The sequence below is a fragment of the Gopherus flavomarginatus genome, chromosome 1 (genome assembly GCF_025201925.1).
Source record: "Gopherus flavomarginatus isolate rGopFla2 chromosome 1, rGopFla2.mat.asm, whole genome shotgun sequence".
In the NCBI taxonomy this organism is placed as follows: domain Eukaryota; kingdom Metazoa; phylum Chordata; order Testudines; family Testudinidae; genus Gopherus; species Gopherus flavomarginatus.
This window is the reverse complement of record NC_066617.1, coordinates 190,330,688-190,351,118: the sequence shown is the minus strand read 5'-3', so window position 1 is coordinate 190,351,118 and position 20,431 is coordinate 190,330,688. Positions and strand designations below refer to the sequence as shown.

Below are 20,431 nucleotides of genomic sequence, written 5' to 3'. Positions count from 1 at the left end.
AATGCAAGTACCATTTCTCTTCCTCTCCCCCACTCCATATCTCACAGCAATGCCTGCATCGGGTACAAGCCCAACTCTAGTGTGAAAAGGCAAACTTTGAGGCTAGAGGTGAATGCTTTACCATCTGAGACAGACTGACATTTTTGTTAGTACTAGATTTTTTTCCTTCAGCTGTCTGTTGAAGACAAATGTAAATCCAGTAAGAATTGTGAAAAATTACTGAAGTCAAACACACTGATTTTCTTCCTCCAGAACTGAAACATTTTCAGTCACTCTTTTCAAAAGCAGCAGTAGTCCCTACTTTTTCACAGTACCTCTGGTGTCATTTTCTACTTCAGTCCTCCAACGATGTAAACAGCCCTCTAACACTGAAAGCTCTTCTTCCGTTATGTGTCTTGGTGCTGGATGCATTGGCAGGTCAGGAGGAATTCGGGACTGTGTGAATGGTTTGTGTATTACTGATCTTTGTACAGGTGATGTGCTAGGTATCTCTGATGATGAAGGCCCCTGTTGCTCTGTTGTGCTGTATTTATTTAAAATATGAAATGAGATTTCAAGCTTCCTATACACAAGCTATACACTACAGAAATTTACTTCACAAACACTTGGAGCTGAAATATAAACCAACCAATCCCTGATAATTTTTGTTTTTTAATCTGAGCAGTTTTAAACACTTTAAAGCTAACAGTTATCAAGTTAAAGCAACACAGTACAGAGAGAGTATATTAAATACAAAATGGAGTCACCATGTGACTTCTCATATCTTCTGTCATTGTGGTTGCCACATGGCATACTGTGAAGAGACAATCACAATTAAACCTTTCAAGCCAGAGTTTACTTTATCAAAACTGATCAGAACGTCTGCATAGTATTATAAAATTGCGTAACTTATCAAAGTGGTTCAAAGCATGTGCTGCTCATCTCAAAGAGGAAACACTATATATATGGTTTCATCAAGGCAATTTTTTCCTAATGCAAGTTAATACCACAAATTTTAAAATTTAAATACTGGTTTCCTTATACTTTGTCCACAGTAGACTTTTTCCTTCAGATTTCCACCATTGTTAAGCTAGTATTAATCCAACAGAGCTAGCAACAATGGGAACTCCAGTGAGCACAAGCTACTGGCATTTTAGAGCTCCTCTGAGAAGGGTAAACATCTGCATTAACGCAGCCACTATTTACTCCTAGGAGAATTCTGCACCACTGCACACACGAAGAATTCATATTCCTTGCAGATTCTCCCTCCTCCCCCTCTAATAACACACTTTGCCAGGGAGATGCTGCAATTATACCTTTCACCCAGCAAGGGCTGCTGTGGTACCAGAAGAGAAGGCAGCCAGCTCAGGGCCTGAGCAGGCACCTGCAGAGGGGGAGGGTTGCTTTCTTCACAGCACCCTGCCCATGGGGCCAGGCGAGGAGATATAAGATATGGGAGGATGGACAGAACAGGGCAAACAGGGTTGCTGGGGATCAGACTGGGGTTCAGAAGGGCTAGTGAGGGGGAACAGACTGGGGAAAGGGCACAGGAGCTAGTGGGGTGATAGCATTGAGCCAGGGGCTGAATGGCCGTGGGAGTGAGGGTCACATAAGGATAGGATGAGAGAGGGGTGGCTGAATGGGAGTGCAGGGACACATGGGGATGTGCCTGACTGAATGAGAGAAGCCAGGGGTCAGCCAGGGTCTGCCTGGGGGAAGCTTCCCAACTCTCTAACAATCTCTCCTATGCAAAAAAACCCTAAAAACTGTTCCACACTTCTCCCACCCATATCCAACCACCCTCCAGATTCACTCCCAGACCCTTGTCTAGCCATTATTTCCCTCTCCCTCAGCTCCTCTGTTACCCCTGACTCCACCAAGGCTTTGCACTGCTTCTGAAAGGGGTGAGAAATACAGTTCGGTATTGTAGTTTAAATGAATGATTACTCTAAGTTCTGTATTAATATACCTAGTAAGTAATCCATGTCAAAGAACATTTCCTGAATCTTTTTTGTTGTGTGTATTGTAATAGATATATGTGCTGACAGGTATTTTGAAATAAATTACCAAAATAATTGAAACTAGTGTGATTATATTGTGCTATTTTGAAAAGTAAGATATGCAAAATAATGTAGAATTTTAAAATGTTGTGCACAGAATTTTGAGGCATAGACTTCCACCAGGAGTAACTATTACTATCCCCAATGGTGGGAAATAAAAAAAACAATCAAGTTTATACACAGCCCCAGAGACCACTTTTGCCCTTGTGCCTTCCCATTTTGGAGTCAGCTAAAAAGCTTATGCCTAGTTTCCAGATTTGTACATATGACAGAGCCCAAATTTGTTAACCTCCTGAGGCATAATCCCAAGTAAACAGATAAGTGTTTTGCTGTGAAGGTTATCTGAGATTGACTGGCATATATTGTCATGTGGAGAACATACAGAATACTTATAGTTGACGTTATGCTAATCTACTTTGTGTTTTTAATGTTTTAACATATAGGCCTAAAAGTCACAAAACTCACATCTTACAGCACAATTTTAAACAGCAAGGCACTTTTTGTAGCGTAATTCAGGCAAACAGCATTCCCTTGCTGGAGTCTGTCACCTGTTTTATTAATAGGAAGTTTCTATATTCATGATGATCACAGCAATACTAGCAGAGCACTTCAGCACTTTTAAAAAGAAAACTTTTCATCCATTTACTTCAGCAGGGATACTCACAAGTTATGCAAGTCTTCAGTTGCTTTGCTGGATTGGGACCTACTGTCCCAATGAATCAGTTGGTATGAAAGCACCGATTCATTGTCACAGTGTTGTGTTCAATCCTAATGTACAAATCTCTCAACTCCATTTACTTCAATGGGGTGGAAACAAGGGCAGAATTTGACCTCTGTCAGCATGGTATTTCAACACTTACGTAAAACATAAAAGAGCAAAAATTTTGCGAATGATTTTAACATGATCAAACAGCAACTGAAGTAGTGAAGCACAAGAAGAGCAGATAGTGTATGATTGAGATTTAGAAATGCAGATCATTGCTGGATTAAAGCAAAACTTGGAGCCATTCAACACAGGCATGTGTAAAATTCTGGGATTCTGATAACATTTTTCCAATGATGTATAATTTACACACTTATAAAATCTTGTATTCATTTTAGAATTGTAATTGTCACTCTCATTAAACTATTTATAATGATTCCGCTTTTAGGAAAGTTTCAGCTTTATAACTACAATCAGACATTATACTAACAGAGAACAGATGAGCTCATAGTGATACAATTTTGTGGCAGTAAGATAAATTTTTCTTAGAGCTAATTCACAATACACAGCAATATGGCTTCTGGTTTTGGTTTAAAATTGACAAATCTCCACCAAAACAAAATTAGACAATAATTTTTATAAATACATAACAAATACTCCATATATAGATAGCATTTTTGTATTACTGAAAAATATTCATGATGAGGAGGAGCAAATCCTAGAACTTCCCATGTTAGTCAGGAGCTCACTTTTAAAAAACCAAACACACACTCATCTCTGCCTCCTCCTAGTCCTTCCTCATAGAATATCAGGGTTGGAAGGGACCTCAAGAGGTCATCTAGTCCAGCCCCCTGCTCAAAGCAGGACCAATTCCCCAGACAGATTTTTGCCCCAGATCCCTAAGTGGCCACCTCAAGGATTGAACTCTCAACCCTGAGTTTAGCAGGCCAATGCTCAAACCACTGACTATCCCTCACCTCAGACAAACTTCATTCCTTAAAAGTGATCCATAATTTGCCTAAAAATAAACACCTAAAACCAGAAACGCTAAACACAGAACACAGAAAAATGAGATCTCGTTTTTACCTTGGAATGGTCTGTGCTGTTACAGTACCACTAGGGGGAGCACTAGCATCAATATCATCAATCGGAGAAGTGCAGACAGGTTTACTTGATGCAAACTCCAATGCATACTGTAGGACATCTACCAGGGGGAATCGTTTAGGACCAGAACCATAGCTTAAATATCTGTTAACCACAGAAATGTATAAATATCCTGACACTCATAGAAAATGGAATTTTTGGCAGACTACAATTAAGTAAAATAAACCTGTCATCATAAATTCCATGCATTTTTTTGCTTAAATAAACATTCCATAGAAGTTGCAAGTGGAATGGAAAAAAGGTCTAAGAGAAACTTCAGAACACTTAATATAAAAGACAATGAACTATTCTCTTCTGTATAGCCTACAATTCAAATGTCACTTGCCCTTATGTTTGGAAAAATCATCTATAGTACCGTTCTAATCTCTGCTGTAACACTGTGAGATACTCTTTAAGTCTCTTGATCTCATCTCGTTTAATTCTTGTAATTTCTCTGTTTTTGTGCATGTATCTGTGAAAACAAAATGGTAGACAAGGAGTCACCCGGCTGCATTTCAATACTGACACTGAACTCTATTAAACTGTCATACACATTCACTATCAACAACTAAGTTTGAGTCATTAAAATCATTTTTCTTCCACTTATGACGCATTAAAAAAACGTATAACAGAAGAGACTAATTATAAGGCCATGTCTACACCATGGGCACTACAACAGCGTAGCTTCACTGTTGTTACTACACTGCTGCAGCACCATAGTGTAGACACTTCCTACATGATCAGAAGGGTTTTTTTCCATTGATGTAGTTAATTTACCTCTTTCAGCAATGGTAACATTACAATGGGCTTAAATTGCAGCAAGGGAGGTTTAGGTTGGACAGTAGGAAAAACTTCTGAACCGTCAGGGTGGTTAAGCACCGGAATAAATTGCCTAGGGAGCTTGTGGAATCTCCATGATTGGAGATATTTAAGAGCGGGTTAGACAAACGCCTGTCAGGAATGGTCTAGATCAGTGGTGGGCAAACTGCAGCCCATCAGGGTAATCTGCTTGCAGGCCACAAGACAGCATTTACATTGACTGTCCGCAGGCACGGCCGCCCGCAGATCCCAGCGGCCATGGTTTGCCATTCCTGGCCAATGGGAGCTGCAGGAAGCAGCAGCCAGTGGACATTTAATGCAAACACTGTCTTGTGGCCTGCCAGCGGATTACCCTGACGGGTCACAGGTTGCCCACCACTGGTCTAGATAATTAGTCCTTCCATGAGTGCAGGGGACTGGACTAGATGACCTCTTGAGCTCCCTTCCAGTTCTATGATTACCATGAGTTAACCCATCGTAAGAAGAACTGGCAGTTTAACCAATTCCATGTGATTTAATCTGTAAACACACTTTAAGATTCTGCTGAATACACTGTAACGTACCTGTCCAGATATAAAATCGGAGGAAATTCTAATTTGTTGTGGATCTTCTCTGGCCTTCCCAAAGCCTGATTAAACTCAAATCTTGAGAGCTCAAAAGTTAACACAGGAGGAAGTTCAGTGAACCAATGCTGAACAAAACAAACAAAAGAAGCACACAGTGAATTATTTTCAACCATACTGCAATTGTTTGGTCATAGGGTTACAATAATGCTTCCAACACTGTGGGTAAATAAAATGATTCTGACAATGGATCAGTGTCAACTTCGTATGGCTCCCCTACCTTTCATCTTTAGTTTAAGTAAGACTGACTGTTTCTATTCAAACTTCAGATCATTAGAGCCCAATTGTTACCAACAGGTTTACCTTGTGTGTTCAACCCAGGTAATCAAGAGTTTTCAATATCTTTCACACCCCAGCAGTTTAGTACAGAATTAAAACCTGGCAGAAAGTCGGTCACTTTGAGAGTAGATATGGATCACCAGCGTTTGTAACTAAAGACATTTAGTTACCTTCCAGGCTCTTATGGCTGTCAAGTTTTGTTTCCTTACATCACCAATTGGGACAAATGGCAACCTGAGGTTTCTTTCTGAAGTGGTATATCCTTTGTTAAAGCAGTGAGAAATTCAACCTTCTGCAATAATTTCCAACACCTTAAAGATTTGCTCGCTATTTCCAAAACAAAATTACCGGTTTATTCATTTTTATGATTTAATATCTTCCATAGGAAATATGACTAATGTACATCTGATGTCATCTTAGATTGGTAATAGTGCAGCAATATTTTTCTTTGCTGGACTTATATATTTTCTTTCTGTTTGTACCACTGTCAACAATTCTTTATAATATGCTACGTGACTGTTTTTGCTTCTGCCTTCATGTAGAAATAGAAGCCAGGTTTAAATACAGTGTCTTAACTTTACAACATGTAAAGATGGACAATCTAGAACAGCACATGGTAATTCTCTGTTTTCTACAATTTGCCAACATTCATATAGCAAATTCCAAAAACCACTGAACCCTGCAATTTATAACTAACAGATTATAATTAACTGCTCCATTTCAAGTGTGTGTGCAGGCGCATGTGCGTGTATACACAATTTTGATGGGGTAGTGTCCAGTGTTCACAACACACAAAAAACCACTTACTTTCATTTAAAAGTTGTGCTTCATACTGCACTGAGATACTTGAGTGAAGTCTTTGTTTATGTGTTTGCTTCAGGAAAGGTGTTACCCTACAGCCTTATCATAAAAAAACTGAATTTATGCTGAGGTTGTATTTGTGCAGGTGACCATAATAAAACAAATGGAAAATGTCATATGAAAAGAAAGCAGCACGAATGTGGGATCTGTAGGCAAAGGTAAAACAAACAGCAGTTGACAGTAAAAGCAATTAGTGCAGAAGAGAAATTTTAAAACTTTTGTCAGTATTAGCAAATTGGAAATTACAGCTACAAATTGGAGGATGCTCTTATTATGCTTTGTAATTAAAAGCTAATGTATATTTTGACATCACTGTAACAGAAGTAACATTTTGTTACTGTAACATATTTACATGAAAGGTAGGAATACATCTGAACTAAGGAGACAACACAATCCTTTTAGGAAGGATTTCACATTCTTGAGATAGGTGTGATAGGATAGTGAAAATACATAAACTGAGAGAATGTGGCTTAATCATTATGGGAGGATGCGAAAAAAGAATCATCTCATCCCCTTCTACTTTTGCATACATATTGTATATTTACATCCTAATTTATTCAAATAAATATTTCTAAATAATCCAGCCCACCCCAAATAATGGAGTGTTGACTTTTTATTATTATTATTAATAAAAATCATAGGTCAGAGTTAAGTTCTATTAACATATTGCAAACAGGCTAGTCCCAGACTAGATAGATATGCAGTCACTACGTAGCGTGTGAGACTTTTCTGAAGGGGATAAGTTGTCAGAAGAAAAAAATGACAATTATACCGGGCAAAATCCACATTTCTGTAATTGTACTATGAACAACATTGTGTCATCTGTATGTTAAATTCAGACTAATATTGTTACCTGCAAAATGCCAGCTCATTAGGTTATACAGGAGCTTAAAATCTGCAGAAGCAAATAGTAAGGCACCCAAATTCACTGTCTAAATAGTCAGAAGGAACACAGCACAGCTTAGCCTGTGTGCGCTCTCTATGACACAGTAGTACAATATATAAATAAGGATTGAGTCAACTATGACAGGGAGGGGTTATGCAAATGAGCACTGTTACAGCCTGTGCCACCTTCACCACTGTAATTGTCTAACTTGGCAACTGTGTTCAGGCAAAAGCAGGGCAGCTCATGCAAAAAATGGTCATGTGACCCTCAATACCCTCTCAGAAAGAATAAGATGGACCCATAACTTAGCAGTGGAACATCTCCAGTCACACTGAAGACACAATGTTCACTCAGGGCTGCACGATGTAAGCAGATTCAGCAGTTTTTTTTCCCATCAGCATACACTTCTCCAGAGCCCAATGCTGAATTGACTCCTTTTATTTGATATGTCGGGTGAGGAGTAGCCATCTGCACCCCTTACACACACACACACACACACTGCATACTACATAGGAACGATTTAGGATAGGCTTACACCACTACAGCAACAGCCCGCATGATCACCAGCACAGTGCTGTGTGGGGATCTGCACTCTTGGTTAATAATCTTGCTCTTTATTTACATCATCATAAAGAGGCACTATTAGCCCCTACAGGAACCAAACATTTAACTCACCTCCTGACCAGACTTTCCAGAATTCTCTGAATGTAAAGATTCAATCTCCCCTTCAATCATGGCAGCTTCTAGGCACTCATGCAGATCTTTAAAGCCATTAACCTGGAGTGGGTACTGGCCAAACATTTCTGTGTTTTCAAATTTCTTACCTTGGCAGGAGAGAGGTATTAACAATTAAGGTTTTATGCATAAACATTTATCATTTAAGCTTCTAGTCAGTCATGTGGAATAGGAGAATTAAAACCATATGGCTGGAAGGAACCTTGAGAGGTCATCAAGTCCAGCCTCCTGTGCTGAGGAAGGACCAAGTAAACCTAGATCCTCCCTGACAGGTGTTTGCCTAACTTGTTAAAAACCTCCTAAGACGAGGAGTCCACTCTCCCCGTTGAAGGACTATTCCAGAGCTTAACCCCCCTTACAGTTAGAAAGTTTTTCCTAATACCTCACCTAAATCTCCCTTGCTGCAGGGTAAGCCCATTACATTTTTTGTCTTCCCTTCTGTAAACATGGAGAACAACTGATCACCGACCTCTTTATTTAAAAAATGGTATCAGATATTCCTTCAGTCCTCTTTTCAGAAAACTAAACAAGCCCAGCTTTTTAAATCTTTCTTCATAGGTCAGATTTTCTAAACCTATCATCATTTTTGTTGCTCCCCTCTGGACTCTCCTCAAATTGTCCACATTGTTCCTAAAGTTTGGCACCCAGAACTAGAGAATGCTGAGACCTTGCCAGCACTGAGGAGAGCAGCACAATTACCTCCCGCATCTTACATATGGTATTTCTGTTAATATACGCAGAATTATATTAGTCTTTTCTGCAGCTACACATTGCTGACTCATATTCAACTTGTGATCTGCTATAACCCCCAGACACTTTTCAGCAGCACTACTGCCTAGCCAGTTATTCTTCAATTTGCAGTTCCGCATTTGATTTCTCTTTCTTAAGTGAAGTACTTGGCACTTCTCTACTAAATTTCATCTTGCTGACTGCAGACCAACTGTCAAATTATTCAAGGTAATTTGAATTCTAATCTTGTCCTCCAAAGTGCCTGCAACCCCTCCCAGCTTGGTGTCATTTGCAAACAGTGCATCCCTGTATTCACACCCCAACACACCACTGTGATAGTCTTTGTATAGCATATGTCCTGTAAACTATCATTTGAAAACTAATAGCTTGCTGGTCAATAATATTGTGCTGAAACACGTGTAGCAACATAATATGTAAAGTTATGAACATAAGCTGAAGTTATTACTGAAATGTGTTTACCAGACATGTCTGCGGACTGGGTAAACAAGTTTCTTGAAGACAAAAGACATGCTGACGCATCTAGCCAAGGGTCATCAAAGTTGACTGGCAATAACTGGTCAAGTGGCCATTCTTTGGCAGAGAAGGGGAGCAGAAATAGATTGATTTTCATTTTAACAAACACCACAGAACCTCTTTCACCATAAGATCCCAAGTCTCCATCCTCATAGCTTGAAGGAACTTCATCTAGGGGTAACCCTCATGAAAACGCATTTCAGAAGTTGACAGAACTATAAAAGGGAGAGGCAAAAACACCCTAAGTATCCTATCTCTATCTCACTATTTCATGTGAGAAGACAGAAAAAACAGACAGCCTTTGGATTTTGGGAGGGGTTCTTACCTGTTGCAGGAAACACTTGGTAAGAATGTCACCTTGAACACTCTAGTTTGTTGAATTTTAGTTACTATTAAGTGTTTTATCTTTATTTCTCTTGCAACCATTTCTGACTTTAATACCTTATACTTGTACCCACTTAATTTCTCTCTTTGTAGTTAAATAAACTTGTTTTATTCTTTAAAATCAAAGCTAATTCTGTTTTGTTTTTAAACTGAATTGTCTGGCAATTCCAACCTAAGTAGTAAACTATTGTACACAGACCTCTTACAGGGGCAACGGACCTCTAAAAACTGGAGAGGGCTGGATACTGGAGAACACATATTTGGGGTAGGGGGGAGAGGTATCTGGAATTGGGAGTGTGTTGGGAATCACCCTGCAAAGGGTAATCGAGGCTGATGGAAGACTGTGTGACAGAAGTCACTGGCAGGCTGCAGCTATATACACACACACACACACTCAGTGTGACCTGCATGCTCTCTGGCTGTTTGTAAGGGGCCCACTTTGGGAGTTACAGCAGCAAAGCATTGTGAGGCACTCAAGGTTGAAGGACAGGTGGTCACAACTCCTCACTGTCTGGACTGCACCCTAGAATGGGATATGCCTATAAAATTTGCACTACTCCTCACTCCATTACCCAAGTTATTAATGAAAATGTTGAACCGTATCAGACCCAAGACTGACTCCTTGTGGGACTCCATTAGATACAACCTCCCAGTTTGATAGCAAGCAGTTGATAACTACTCTTTGAATATGGTCTTTCAACCAGTTGTGCACCCAACTTGTGATTTCATCTAAAACACCTTTCCTAGTTTGCTTATGAGAATGTCATGTAAGACTGGGTTAAAAGACTTACTAAAATTCCTCCTATCCACTAGAGGCCAGTAAACTCTGAGAAAGAAATTAGGTTGGTTTGCCATGATTTGTTCTTGACAAATACACGCTGCCTATTTCTTATAACCTTATTATTCTCTACTTGCTTAGAAATGGATCGTTTAGTAATCTGTTCCAGTATCTTTCCAGGTATCAAAGTTAGGCTGACTGATGCATAATTCATCAAGTCTTCCTTAAAAGGGGGAGCAAAGATAGGTACTATGTTCGCTTGTTCCAAATTATATACTAGTATTGAACAAATCAATCAGATGCATGAAAATAAATTACTTCGGAGGGGAAATGATTTGGATGAAATATTAAAATGACTGATTATTTTGCTCCTCAACCAATAAAATCTACTAAATATTTTAGTTCATACATTTATGTTACTTTAACAAGTAGTTTTATTTATTATTGATATAGCACTCCTCATGTGCATAGCATTTACAAGTGAAAAGTAAAGGCCTGACCCAGGAAACTAATTCAATAGTTCTTACTTACCTTCATAGTCCCAGGGTCAATGGGACTACTAGGACTTCTGCCCTGAGAATGCTACAGTAATTTATACAAATCTGTAAAGACTTCCAGCTAAGGAAACAGGGAGAGTAAGAACGGGTAACACCACAAAGGGAGAAAATAATTTTATTTTACATGTATTTATTTAGGCATACTTTATGTCAGTCATTACAAGAGTCATGATTTATGAACCATTTCTTTTCTTCTACTCCTTTGGTTTTGTAACCTTGCCATGTTCCAATGTGGAAAACATGAACGTGTGTGAGTGCAGATAGGAGCTGGAATGTTAGCTCAAAGTAATGAGTCTGTAGGATAGACATGAAGAAAGAATGAAGCAGAGAGAGGCACAGGAGGGAGGATGTTCCAGATAAAGACACAACTGGAAGTCACTTTAAATTTGTTTGAAATGTTTTTCAGTGATTTCTGTAGAAGTGGAATATCATAATCTTCAGAGTATTACAAATTTTAAATTGTTATATGTTCCATAGAGAGAGAACAAGCTCACTTGCAATCATATACTGGAACAGGATTTTCTGTAGTCTAGTATGAAATATTTGCGAGTTCTCAAGTGTGTTTACACTCAACTCTACCTAAATTGTGCTGCACCTGAACACACATTCAATTCTACTGGAAATTATCGAATCTTCTTAAAATTAGTTTAAAAAACAAAATAAACTCCCCCCCCCACATCCATGTCCTTGCTTTTTCTAAGAAAAAAACTGGTCACAGTTGTGGTCAATGTTCTCTCTCATTTTTCCCATGCATGTGCAGAACAAATTTTGTTATGTCATCAATACGGAGGTGATGTGTGGTGGGGGTGGGTCTGAGGGGTTCAGTGTGTGGGAGGGGGCTCAGCGCGGGGGCAGAGGGTTGAGGTGTAGGCTCTGGCTGGGGCCAAGGATGAGGGGTGCAGGAGGGGGCTCAGGGCGGGGACAGAGGGTTGGGGTGCAGGGGGGTGAGGGCTCCAGCAGTGAGTGCAGGCTCTGGGGTGGAGCCGGGGATGAGAGGTTTGGACTGCAGGCTGCCTCGGGGCCATGGCAGGGAGAGAGAATTACCCCCAGCCCTCTCTCCTCGCAGCAGCCAGGGGAGAGGTGACTCCCCGGCAGCTTCGAGGTGCCCCTCCCTGGCTGCAGCAGCTCCAGGGCCAGTGGAGAGCATCTCCGCGTCTCTGCCCAGCTGCAACACTTCCAGGGCTGAGGCAGAGGAGAAGCACCTCTGGGTCTAGGGGAGAGACGCCTCTCCCTGCTTCAGCCCTTGATAGGCTGCTCCAGGACCATGCAGCTGCGTGGCTTATAGGGAACTTAGGTTATGGTACATATTTTAAAGATGTATTCTGTGGAGTAAGGTATCATTTAGAAATGCGTGCAATTATACAGTTCATTTGTTTAACTAGACATATGTTAAAAAATGCATCAACTGACATCTTTTCTAGTTCAAGCACAATAAAATGCATACCTTCAAGCACACCCACTGCTAGAAATCGTCCATAAAACAACTCTACCATTGGGTTCTTTGGCTTTTCTCCATCCCTAAAACATGAAATATGCAACTGTAAGACCAAGAACAACAACAGCAGCCACATAAACCAACAATTACAATAGTAAAAAGCATTTGCATTTATTACATAAATCTATATAGTGGCATAATTCATTTTTAATTATTGTAAATGTCAAGTTTTGTACTTTCATCTGTTCATAATAATCTAAGGATTTATGTATTCACAATGGTGAAGTGTATTTACAAAGCAAGTAAATGTATTTTATTCTGGGAAGTTCCATGCATATCCAAACTCAGAATTGAAGAGAATTCACAAGACTGCTTGTAAACACAGGGTATGTCTATACTACGGGATTATTCTGATTTTACATAAACTGGTTTTGTAAAACAGATTGTATAAAGTCGAGTGCATGCGGCCACACTAAGCACATCAATTCGGTGGTGTGCATCCATGGTCCGAGGCTAGCGTCGATTTCTGGAGCGTTGCACTGTGGGTAGCTATTCCGTAGCTATCCCATAGTTCCCGCAGTCTCCCCTGCCCCTTGGAATTCTGGGTTGAGATCCCAGTGCCTGATGGGGCAAAAATCATTGTCACGGGTGGTTCTGGGTAAATGTCGTCACTCATTCCTTCCTCCGAGAAAGCAACAGCAGACAGTCATTTCGTGCCCTTTTTCCCTGGATTGCCCTGGCAGACGCCATAGCTCGGCAACCATGGAGCCCGTTCAGCTTGTTTTTTTACTGTCATCGTCTGTGTACTGGATGCCGCTGACAGAGGTGATACTGCAGCGCTACACAGCAGCATTCATTTGCTTTTGCATGATAGCAGAGACAGTTATCAGTTGTTCTGTACCGTCTGCTGCCATTGTAAATTGGCAATGAGATGACGGCTATCTATCGTTCTGTACCGTCTGCTGCTATCATGAGTGCTCCTGGCTGAGGTCAGTCGGGGGCGCAAAGGCAAAAATGTGAATGACTCCCCGAGTCAATCCCTCCTTTATGGTATCTAAAAATAGAGTCAGTCCTGCCTAGAATATGGGGCAAGTGTACTAGAGAATGAGTGTATCAGAGAACCAGAGAGCACAGCTGCTCCATGTCAGATCCCGCAGATATGATGTGCTGCATGCCATTCACGGGGGTTGCCCTTGCAACAACCCCATCCATTGCTTCCCTCCTCCCCAACCTTCCTGGGCTACCGTGGCAGTGTCGTCCCCATTTGTGTCATGAAGTTATAAAGAATGCAGGAATAAGAAACACTGACTTGTTAGTGAGATAAAATGAGGGGGAGGCAGCCTCCAGCTGCTATGACAGTCCACGCAGGACATTAAGCAGTGTGGGGGAGAGGAGCCCACCATCCCACTGCTATGATAGTCCAGGCAGTACAGAATCTTTTCTTTACACATGAAAGGGAGGGGGCTGATTGAAGCTCAGCCCCTAGTTGCTATGATGAAGACAGTTACCAGCTGTTCTGTACCATCTACTGGGAATGACCAGGAATCATTCCTATTTTTACGCAGGCGCCCCCCCCGGCCAGCCTCACCTGAGGCCAGCCAGGGGTATTCAGCAGCTATCAAGCATATTGTACTGTCTGCCACCGGGGAGGGAAGAGGAGCGGATACTGCTCTTTACTGCGGCACAGCATCGCGTCTACCAGCAGCATTCAGTACACATAGGGGTGACATTAAAAAAAGTCAAGAAACGATTTTTTTCCCTTTTCTTTCACGTGGGGGGGAGGGGGTACATTGACGAGCTATACCCTGAACCACGCCAGACAATGTGTTTGAACCTACAGGCATTGGGAGCTCAGCCAAGAATGCAAATACTTTTCGGAGACTGCTGTGGACTGTGGGATAGCTGGAGTCCTTGGTCCCCCCTCCCTCCCTCCATGAGCGTCCATTTGATTCTTTGACTTTCCGTTACGATTGTCACGCAGCACTGTGTAGCCTGGAGATTTTTTTCAAACGCTTTGGCATTTCGTCTTCTGTAACGGAGCTCTGATAGAACAGATTTATCTCTCCATACAGCGATCAGATCCAGCATCTCCTGTACGGTCCATGCTGGAGCTCTTTTTGGATTTGGGACTGCATCGCCACCGGTGCTGATCAGAGCTCCAGCATGAGCGAACAGGAAATGTAATTCAAAAGTTCGTGGGGCTTTTCCTGTTTACCTGGCCCCTGTATCCGAGTTCAGATTGCTGTCCAGAGCGGTCACAGTGGTGCAGTGTGGGATACCGCCCGGAGGCCAATACCGTCGATTTGCGACCACACTAACCCTAATCCGATATGGTAATACCGATTTTAGCGCTACTCCTCTCGGTGGGGAGAAGTACAGAAACCGATTTAAAGAGCCCTTTATATCGATATAAAGGGCCTCGTAGTGTGGACTGGTACAGCGTTAAATCGGTTTAACGCTGCTAAAATCAATTTAAATGCATAGTGTAGACCAGGCCACACAACCATGTAAGAGTGAGTTCCTGCCATCCTCCTAAAAAATTTAATTGTCCAAAAAAATGTACAGATGTTTGGTGACATAGTGAATAGTTAGCTTTTGTGAAAAGAAACTGGAAAAAGTTTTGGAAGTATTTGAACTACTGTATTTAAAAACAAATGTTATTTAAAGGCAAAAGTCAATTGACTGGCCATGATGCATTTCAGTTCTTTAATATTTTGCTATTTTCATACCAAGTTCCCTACATTTCCCAAGATGAAAAAGATAAGATAGCAAAATAAATAAAACAAAAACTTACTGACAGTACCTAGAAAGAAACATCTGCACTTAGAAAAATCAGGTTTTTATTGAAGTACAATATGATGTTATCTGTCCAAGCAACAAAATAAATAGGTTTTTAGGAAGGGGGAGAAGAATAACACTAACAAGAAAACAAAAATACCCTAAAGTTAAGGTCAGATTCAACTGTCACTGAGTTCAGCAGAAGTCTTTTCATCATAAATTGGACCGGGCCATTACAATAGTTAAAACAAGAAATTTCTCATTGACATTCAGTGTCCACTAATTCTTTTTAATCAATCCTAAAAATTTATAGTCAATGAAATAACAATTTGCATATATGCCTGAAAGATGAAAAAAATGTCCAGTGCAAAGATGAACAATGCCTCTCAACAGGATTAGATTAAAAGTGATAAAAATTCCTGAGCCATAACTACCTTACAACTACCTTACATAACTTACACCACTGTTACTGCTAGTAGAGCTGCACTTATATATTATAAGCCCTATTTTTTCCAGTGTAGACAGGACCCAGGTTATCTCCTTTTTTAAAATTTCATTTTTATAATATGGGCCATTGGTGGATGGAAAGGACAGAGCAGTCAGTTGTCTTAAAAATCAGTTTAAATGTTGTTACGATGGGAAATTAGATGAATATATACATTTTTAGATATTAAAAACCCCTTACCTCTCCTCTTCAGCTTTAATTTGGAAGGCATCTTCTAACCAATCTAACAGTTTATGAGTGAATTCACTCACATCTTGCTGTTAAAAAAAAACAAACAATGATTAATACATATTTAAGTGTATTCTTGAACACTTGAGTGCAGCACAGTGGCTTCCCCACCTACAAGAATTCCAAAATCCAAGTGTTTCAAGACCATGCTACAATGGTTTTCCAATCTTGGCTCTTCGAACGTGTTGTGTTCCTCAGTCAGTACTATCTAGACATCCCTAACACTTTAGCAGATCTCATGCACCCCAGTGCTCCAATACATGTTTAAGTCCTCTGGCATGTGACATGTGGTGATTGATGCTATCCACATGGAATGCTGAACTCAGTGTATTGTAAGCAAATGATTTAGCCACCTAAGTCCATATGGATAAAATGACAGATTTAAGTAGAAACAAACGACTTGGAAACAGTAAAATGTAACAGCTATGATTTAGAACAAAAAAGTATCAAAACTCTCCAAATGAATAAATATCTAGCCTCTTCCCCCCATCTGGGGATCCAACAGGCCAAGATTAATAATTGAGATGTGCTGTAGAGCCCTGCATGGCACTAGTGTAGACTCCTGTGGTGGGACCAGGATCCTACCAGTCCCACAGGACCCACTGTCATAATAGCAAGACCAGGTATTGTGGGATGGGACGGGAGTGGGACTAAAAATAGTCCCGCTCAGGGCTTTATTGCGCTCCCCATGAGTAAGGCTCTGAGAAAGACTACTAACTCCATTTAACTTCTGGATCTTACATGTGAGGCTGGAATTCAGGAGCATGGAACTGCTAAAAATCTTTGTAAAGTAATAGTTACCATTGCTTTGAAGTTGGTTTTTTGTTTGGGTTTGGAAGGGGAGGATTAATTTAAAAGCATGGATTATGTTAGGCACACTCAGCCACAAGCCTCCTTCCATTTTCCAAATGGATTTAGACCTTGTGTCTGAAAGCAGCACTTCAGTGAGATCATACAACATTGCATGTGGCCAACAAGCACACAAATAAAAGAGAACTAGACTTCTTATTGTCACCAATTATGAATATAGTATATTTTGCTTTTTATTTAGATTAAATATTTGCTACTGTTCAGAGACCATAAGGAGATCCAATTCTAAATATAAATATTATAAATTTTACCTGCTGAGAATCATTTGATTTGAATGCATCTTTAAGAATTTCAACTGCTCTAGACGGATCAACGTATTTTCTCTTTGAACCAACGAGAAGTGCAAACAGATACCTCAATTCACGCATGAAAGGCAAATTCCTGTGTTCCTGTATTTAAAAGAATATAAACAAACATTCAACAATTTTCCATGAAGTACTTGATCAGTTTTGTAACGATAAAGATAGTGTATAATGTGAACATATTACACACACACTACTAATATTCTGTCTGCTACCATATAAGATGTAAACTTAACATGAGCAATGCATGAGTGTGCGCCAATTTACTTTAGACTTGTGCCATGTTACGTGGAATGTGGACCCCCCACCCCCAAAAAATGTACCCCAGCAAAAAATGCAGTCAAACTTGAGTAGTGAAATTTAGCTTCTAAGCCCTGGTCTACACTATGAATTTATGTCGGTATGACTATGTCACTCAGAGGTGTGTCACTTGATGCAGTTACAACTGACCGAACTCCTGTCGACAGGAGGGCTTCTCTTGTTGACATAGTTACTGCTTCTCAGAGAGTTAGAGAAGCTCTCACATCGGCATAGGTAGCGTCTTTACTAAGTGCTACAGTGGTACAAACCCTTAGAAACTAGACTTTAACGGTTATTTAGCCTTCAGACATCAGGCATAGCTGAACAGTGTAAGTGGTGGAAGCATGGGGTTGTGTTTAATACTATAAATGGGCCTGCAGAATTTGATTTTGATTTTTTTTTGTAACTGATATCATCAATTTTATATTTAAGAATTTTTAATTTTTATCAATTTACATTTTTTAACAGTTGCAGGAAATTATAGTATAATTAGCCAATTACACTGGTCTATAATTTTTGAGAAGTTGTCTGCTTCAGAGATATAATAAATATCACATTTTGTATTTTGATGTGCTGAATTCAAATATGACAATTAAAACAACTGATTGGCTACTGTTTCTAAAATATTTAAGTTTTTACATTTTATGTCTATGTATATTGTGTAGAGTTTTAATCGTAAATTGTAAACCTAGGTCTTTTCATGTGTTTATGGTTGCTTTACACGATAATATTTCACCTGTCCTGTTTATGTAACACTTTAAAAATCAGCAAAAGGGTTATATAAATAAAATTTATGATGAAACAAAAGGCAAAAAACTATTATGTACATAGTTTAGTCCTATTCAAGGTCTACTCGGCGCTTCTTGGCTTGTCTCTTGTATTCATTCAATGGAGTATCTCTTGTCACTGGCCAGCAATAGTCTGCAAGCATCGATGGGCTCTGTTTGCCCTGATAGCCTGCCAGGAGATTCCACTGCTGTAATCTGGAGCCCAACAACTCTGCCTTACTCTTGGGTAGTTCCAAATCCCTGATAAGGTCATTCAGTTCACCTTGTGTTATGAGGTGTGGTTCAGAGGAGGAGGATGGGAGAAAATGTGGGTCCTGTGACATTGATGGTTCAGGACCAGAAGTTTCATCCTCTTCCTCGTCTGACTCAAGTGAGAATGATTCTGGTGCATCAGGAACCGGAGTCCTTCTCCGTGGGGTACTGGGCGTATAGCTGATGGAATGTTGGGATAATGCACAGTCCAGTTTTTCTTCTTTGACACACCTTTCCCACTGGAGGCACCACGCAGAGGTAATAATTGCTGCTATAATCTGTTGGCTCTCTCCAAATCATTGGCACTGCAAAAGGCATAGATTTCCTTTTCCTGTTCAACCACTGGCCAAGATTTGTTGCACAAGTGTTGCAGCATATGTGTGGGGCCCACCTCTTGTCCTTACTTCCAATTTTGCAGCCAAAAGAAAGGTGATAGGCTTTCTTAACCATAGTGGCTATACTGCGCTTTTGTGATGCAAAAGTCACTTCACCACAAACATAGCAGAACTTATCTGCACTGTTCACACAAGTACGAGGCATCTCTGCTCACTTTGGCTAAACAGAAATGTGTCCCTTTGCAAAATCAAACACTGACAAATAAGAGAGCACGACACTGTATGATTTCTAGAGCTGATATAGGGCAATTTGTTCAGCAGAGTGATGTAAGCTTCGTTATGATTGCATCATCCATGACTTCTAGGAATAACATGATGCAATTCATATCAAGTATGATGCAATACCAGCTTCAGATTACATCATTCATTGTTTTGCCTCAAAAGCAAGTACTGTCCAAACCCAGTCAGAGATTTATTCATAGATCCAATCAAATATGTATTTTAGTCATTTCTGGTTTAAATTGCGATCCCTTCCCTTTGTAACTCACTTATCCTCTGCCATTCCCAAGTCAAGGATCGTACATACTGACCCAATATCATATCTTGAAAACTAGAGCCAATCAACAATTTTAAGCATCATTTTCGTTCTCAGTGACCCAGAATCAGTAAAGTTGGACTACATTTATTTCAGAAGCATTTTGGCTGTAGAGCAGTGTCATTTAATGACAGTACATGTTGAGATTCAATTGTTAAACTTTATACACTGTTAAAACACAAGCTGTCAACACTGTCAAAATTACAAAATAAATATCCTTAAATCAACAAATCACACCTATTTTTACTATTCATTCGCTAATCCATCTGTAACAAACCTAATTCAAAACTCTGAATCTCTAGATGTTTATTCTAATTCAAGTTTTCAAGTTTGTGTGTGTATGATGAAATCATGTTTACTGACAATTACCAATAAAAATGTAATCCTTCCATGACTAACTGTAAGGTTTAACATGACACTCTCAATTTACCATTAACACCAGGGGAAAAAAGTATACTATCTAATGATCTTTCAGTTCAAAAGCATTTCATTTTATAAAGTGAACTTCTACATGAGATCAACTGTAATCCATGATAGTACAGGAATAGTTAATATTGAGGCAAACTACCTTTTGCTAACTATACTATTTACTTTACACTGCAATTAAAAAGTATGTTGGCTAACTGAGAATGGGATGTGATGACAAGATAATTGCCTAGAAATATTTAGTGTGTAGGCACACTAAGGAGGGGGAGAAATTGTTTTAGAGTGGGTCCAAGAAGAGACAAACAAGAGTAATGAGATGAAATTTAAGAAAAAGAATTTAAACTGATAAATCTCACTGTTGGAAGATTTTAAGTTATCAGTCTGTAAAAGCCTCCGAAAGAAAGTAGCAGAAACCCCATCACTAGATATATTTAGAACTAAACTGCAAAAACCCTAGGAAACAAAGCTGGAACAATCTTATATCGGTTCTACTCAGATTTTTAGCCCATCTACTTCTGATGAACTCACTGCTTCAGAAAACTCCCTG

At 39.9% G+C, this 20,431-nt stretch overlaps 1 protein-coding gene across 5 annotated transcripts in view; it reads right to left on the bottom strand.

The window, feature by feature from the left end:
- USP25 (ubiquitin specific peptidase 25) overlaps positions 1–20,431 on the bottom strand; it is a 143,362-nt gene that overhangs the window by 46,282 nt on the left and 76,649 nt on the right. For all 5 annotated transcript variants that reach the window (XM_050956976.1, XM_050956992.1, XM_050957001.1 and 2 more), the window contains exons 7-14: positions 17,138–17,275; positions 15,969–16,045; positions 12,515–12,588; positions 8,029–8,177; positions 5,268–5,395; positions 4,262–4,357; positions 3,829–3,990; positions 315–523 (exon numbers count right to left, since the gene is read on the bottom strand). In XM_050956976.1, coding sequence (XP_050812933.1) covers positions 315–523; positions 3,829–3,990; positions 4,262–4,357; positions 5,268–5,395; positions 8,029–8,177; positions 12,515–12,588; positions 15,969–16,045; positions 17,138–17,275 — 1,033 coding nt within the window. The remainder of the gene's footprint in view (positions 1–314; positions 524–3,828; positions 3,991–4,261; positions 4,358–5,267; positions 5,396–8,028; positions 8,178–12,514; positions 12,589–15,968; positions 16,046–17,137; positions 17,276–20,431) is intronic.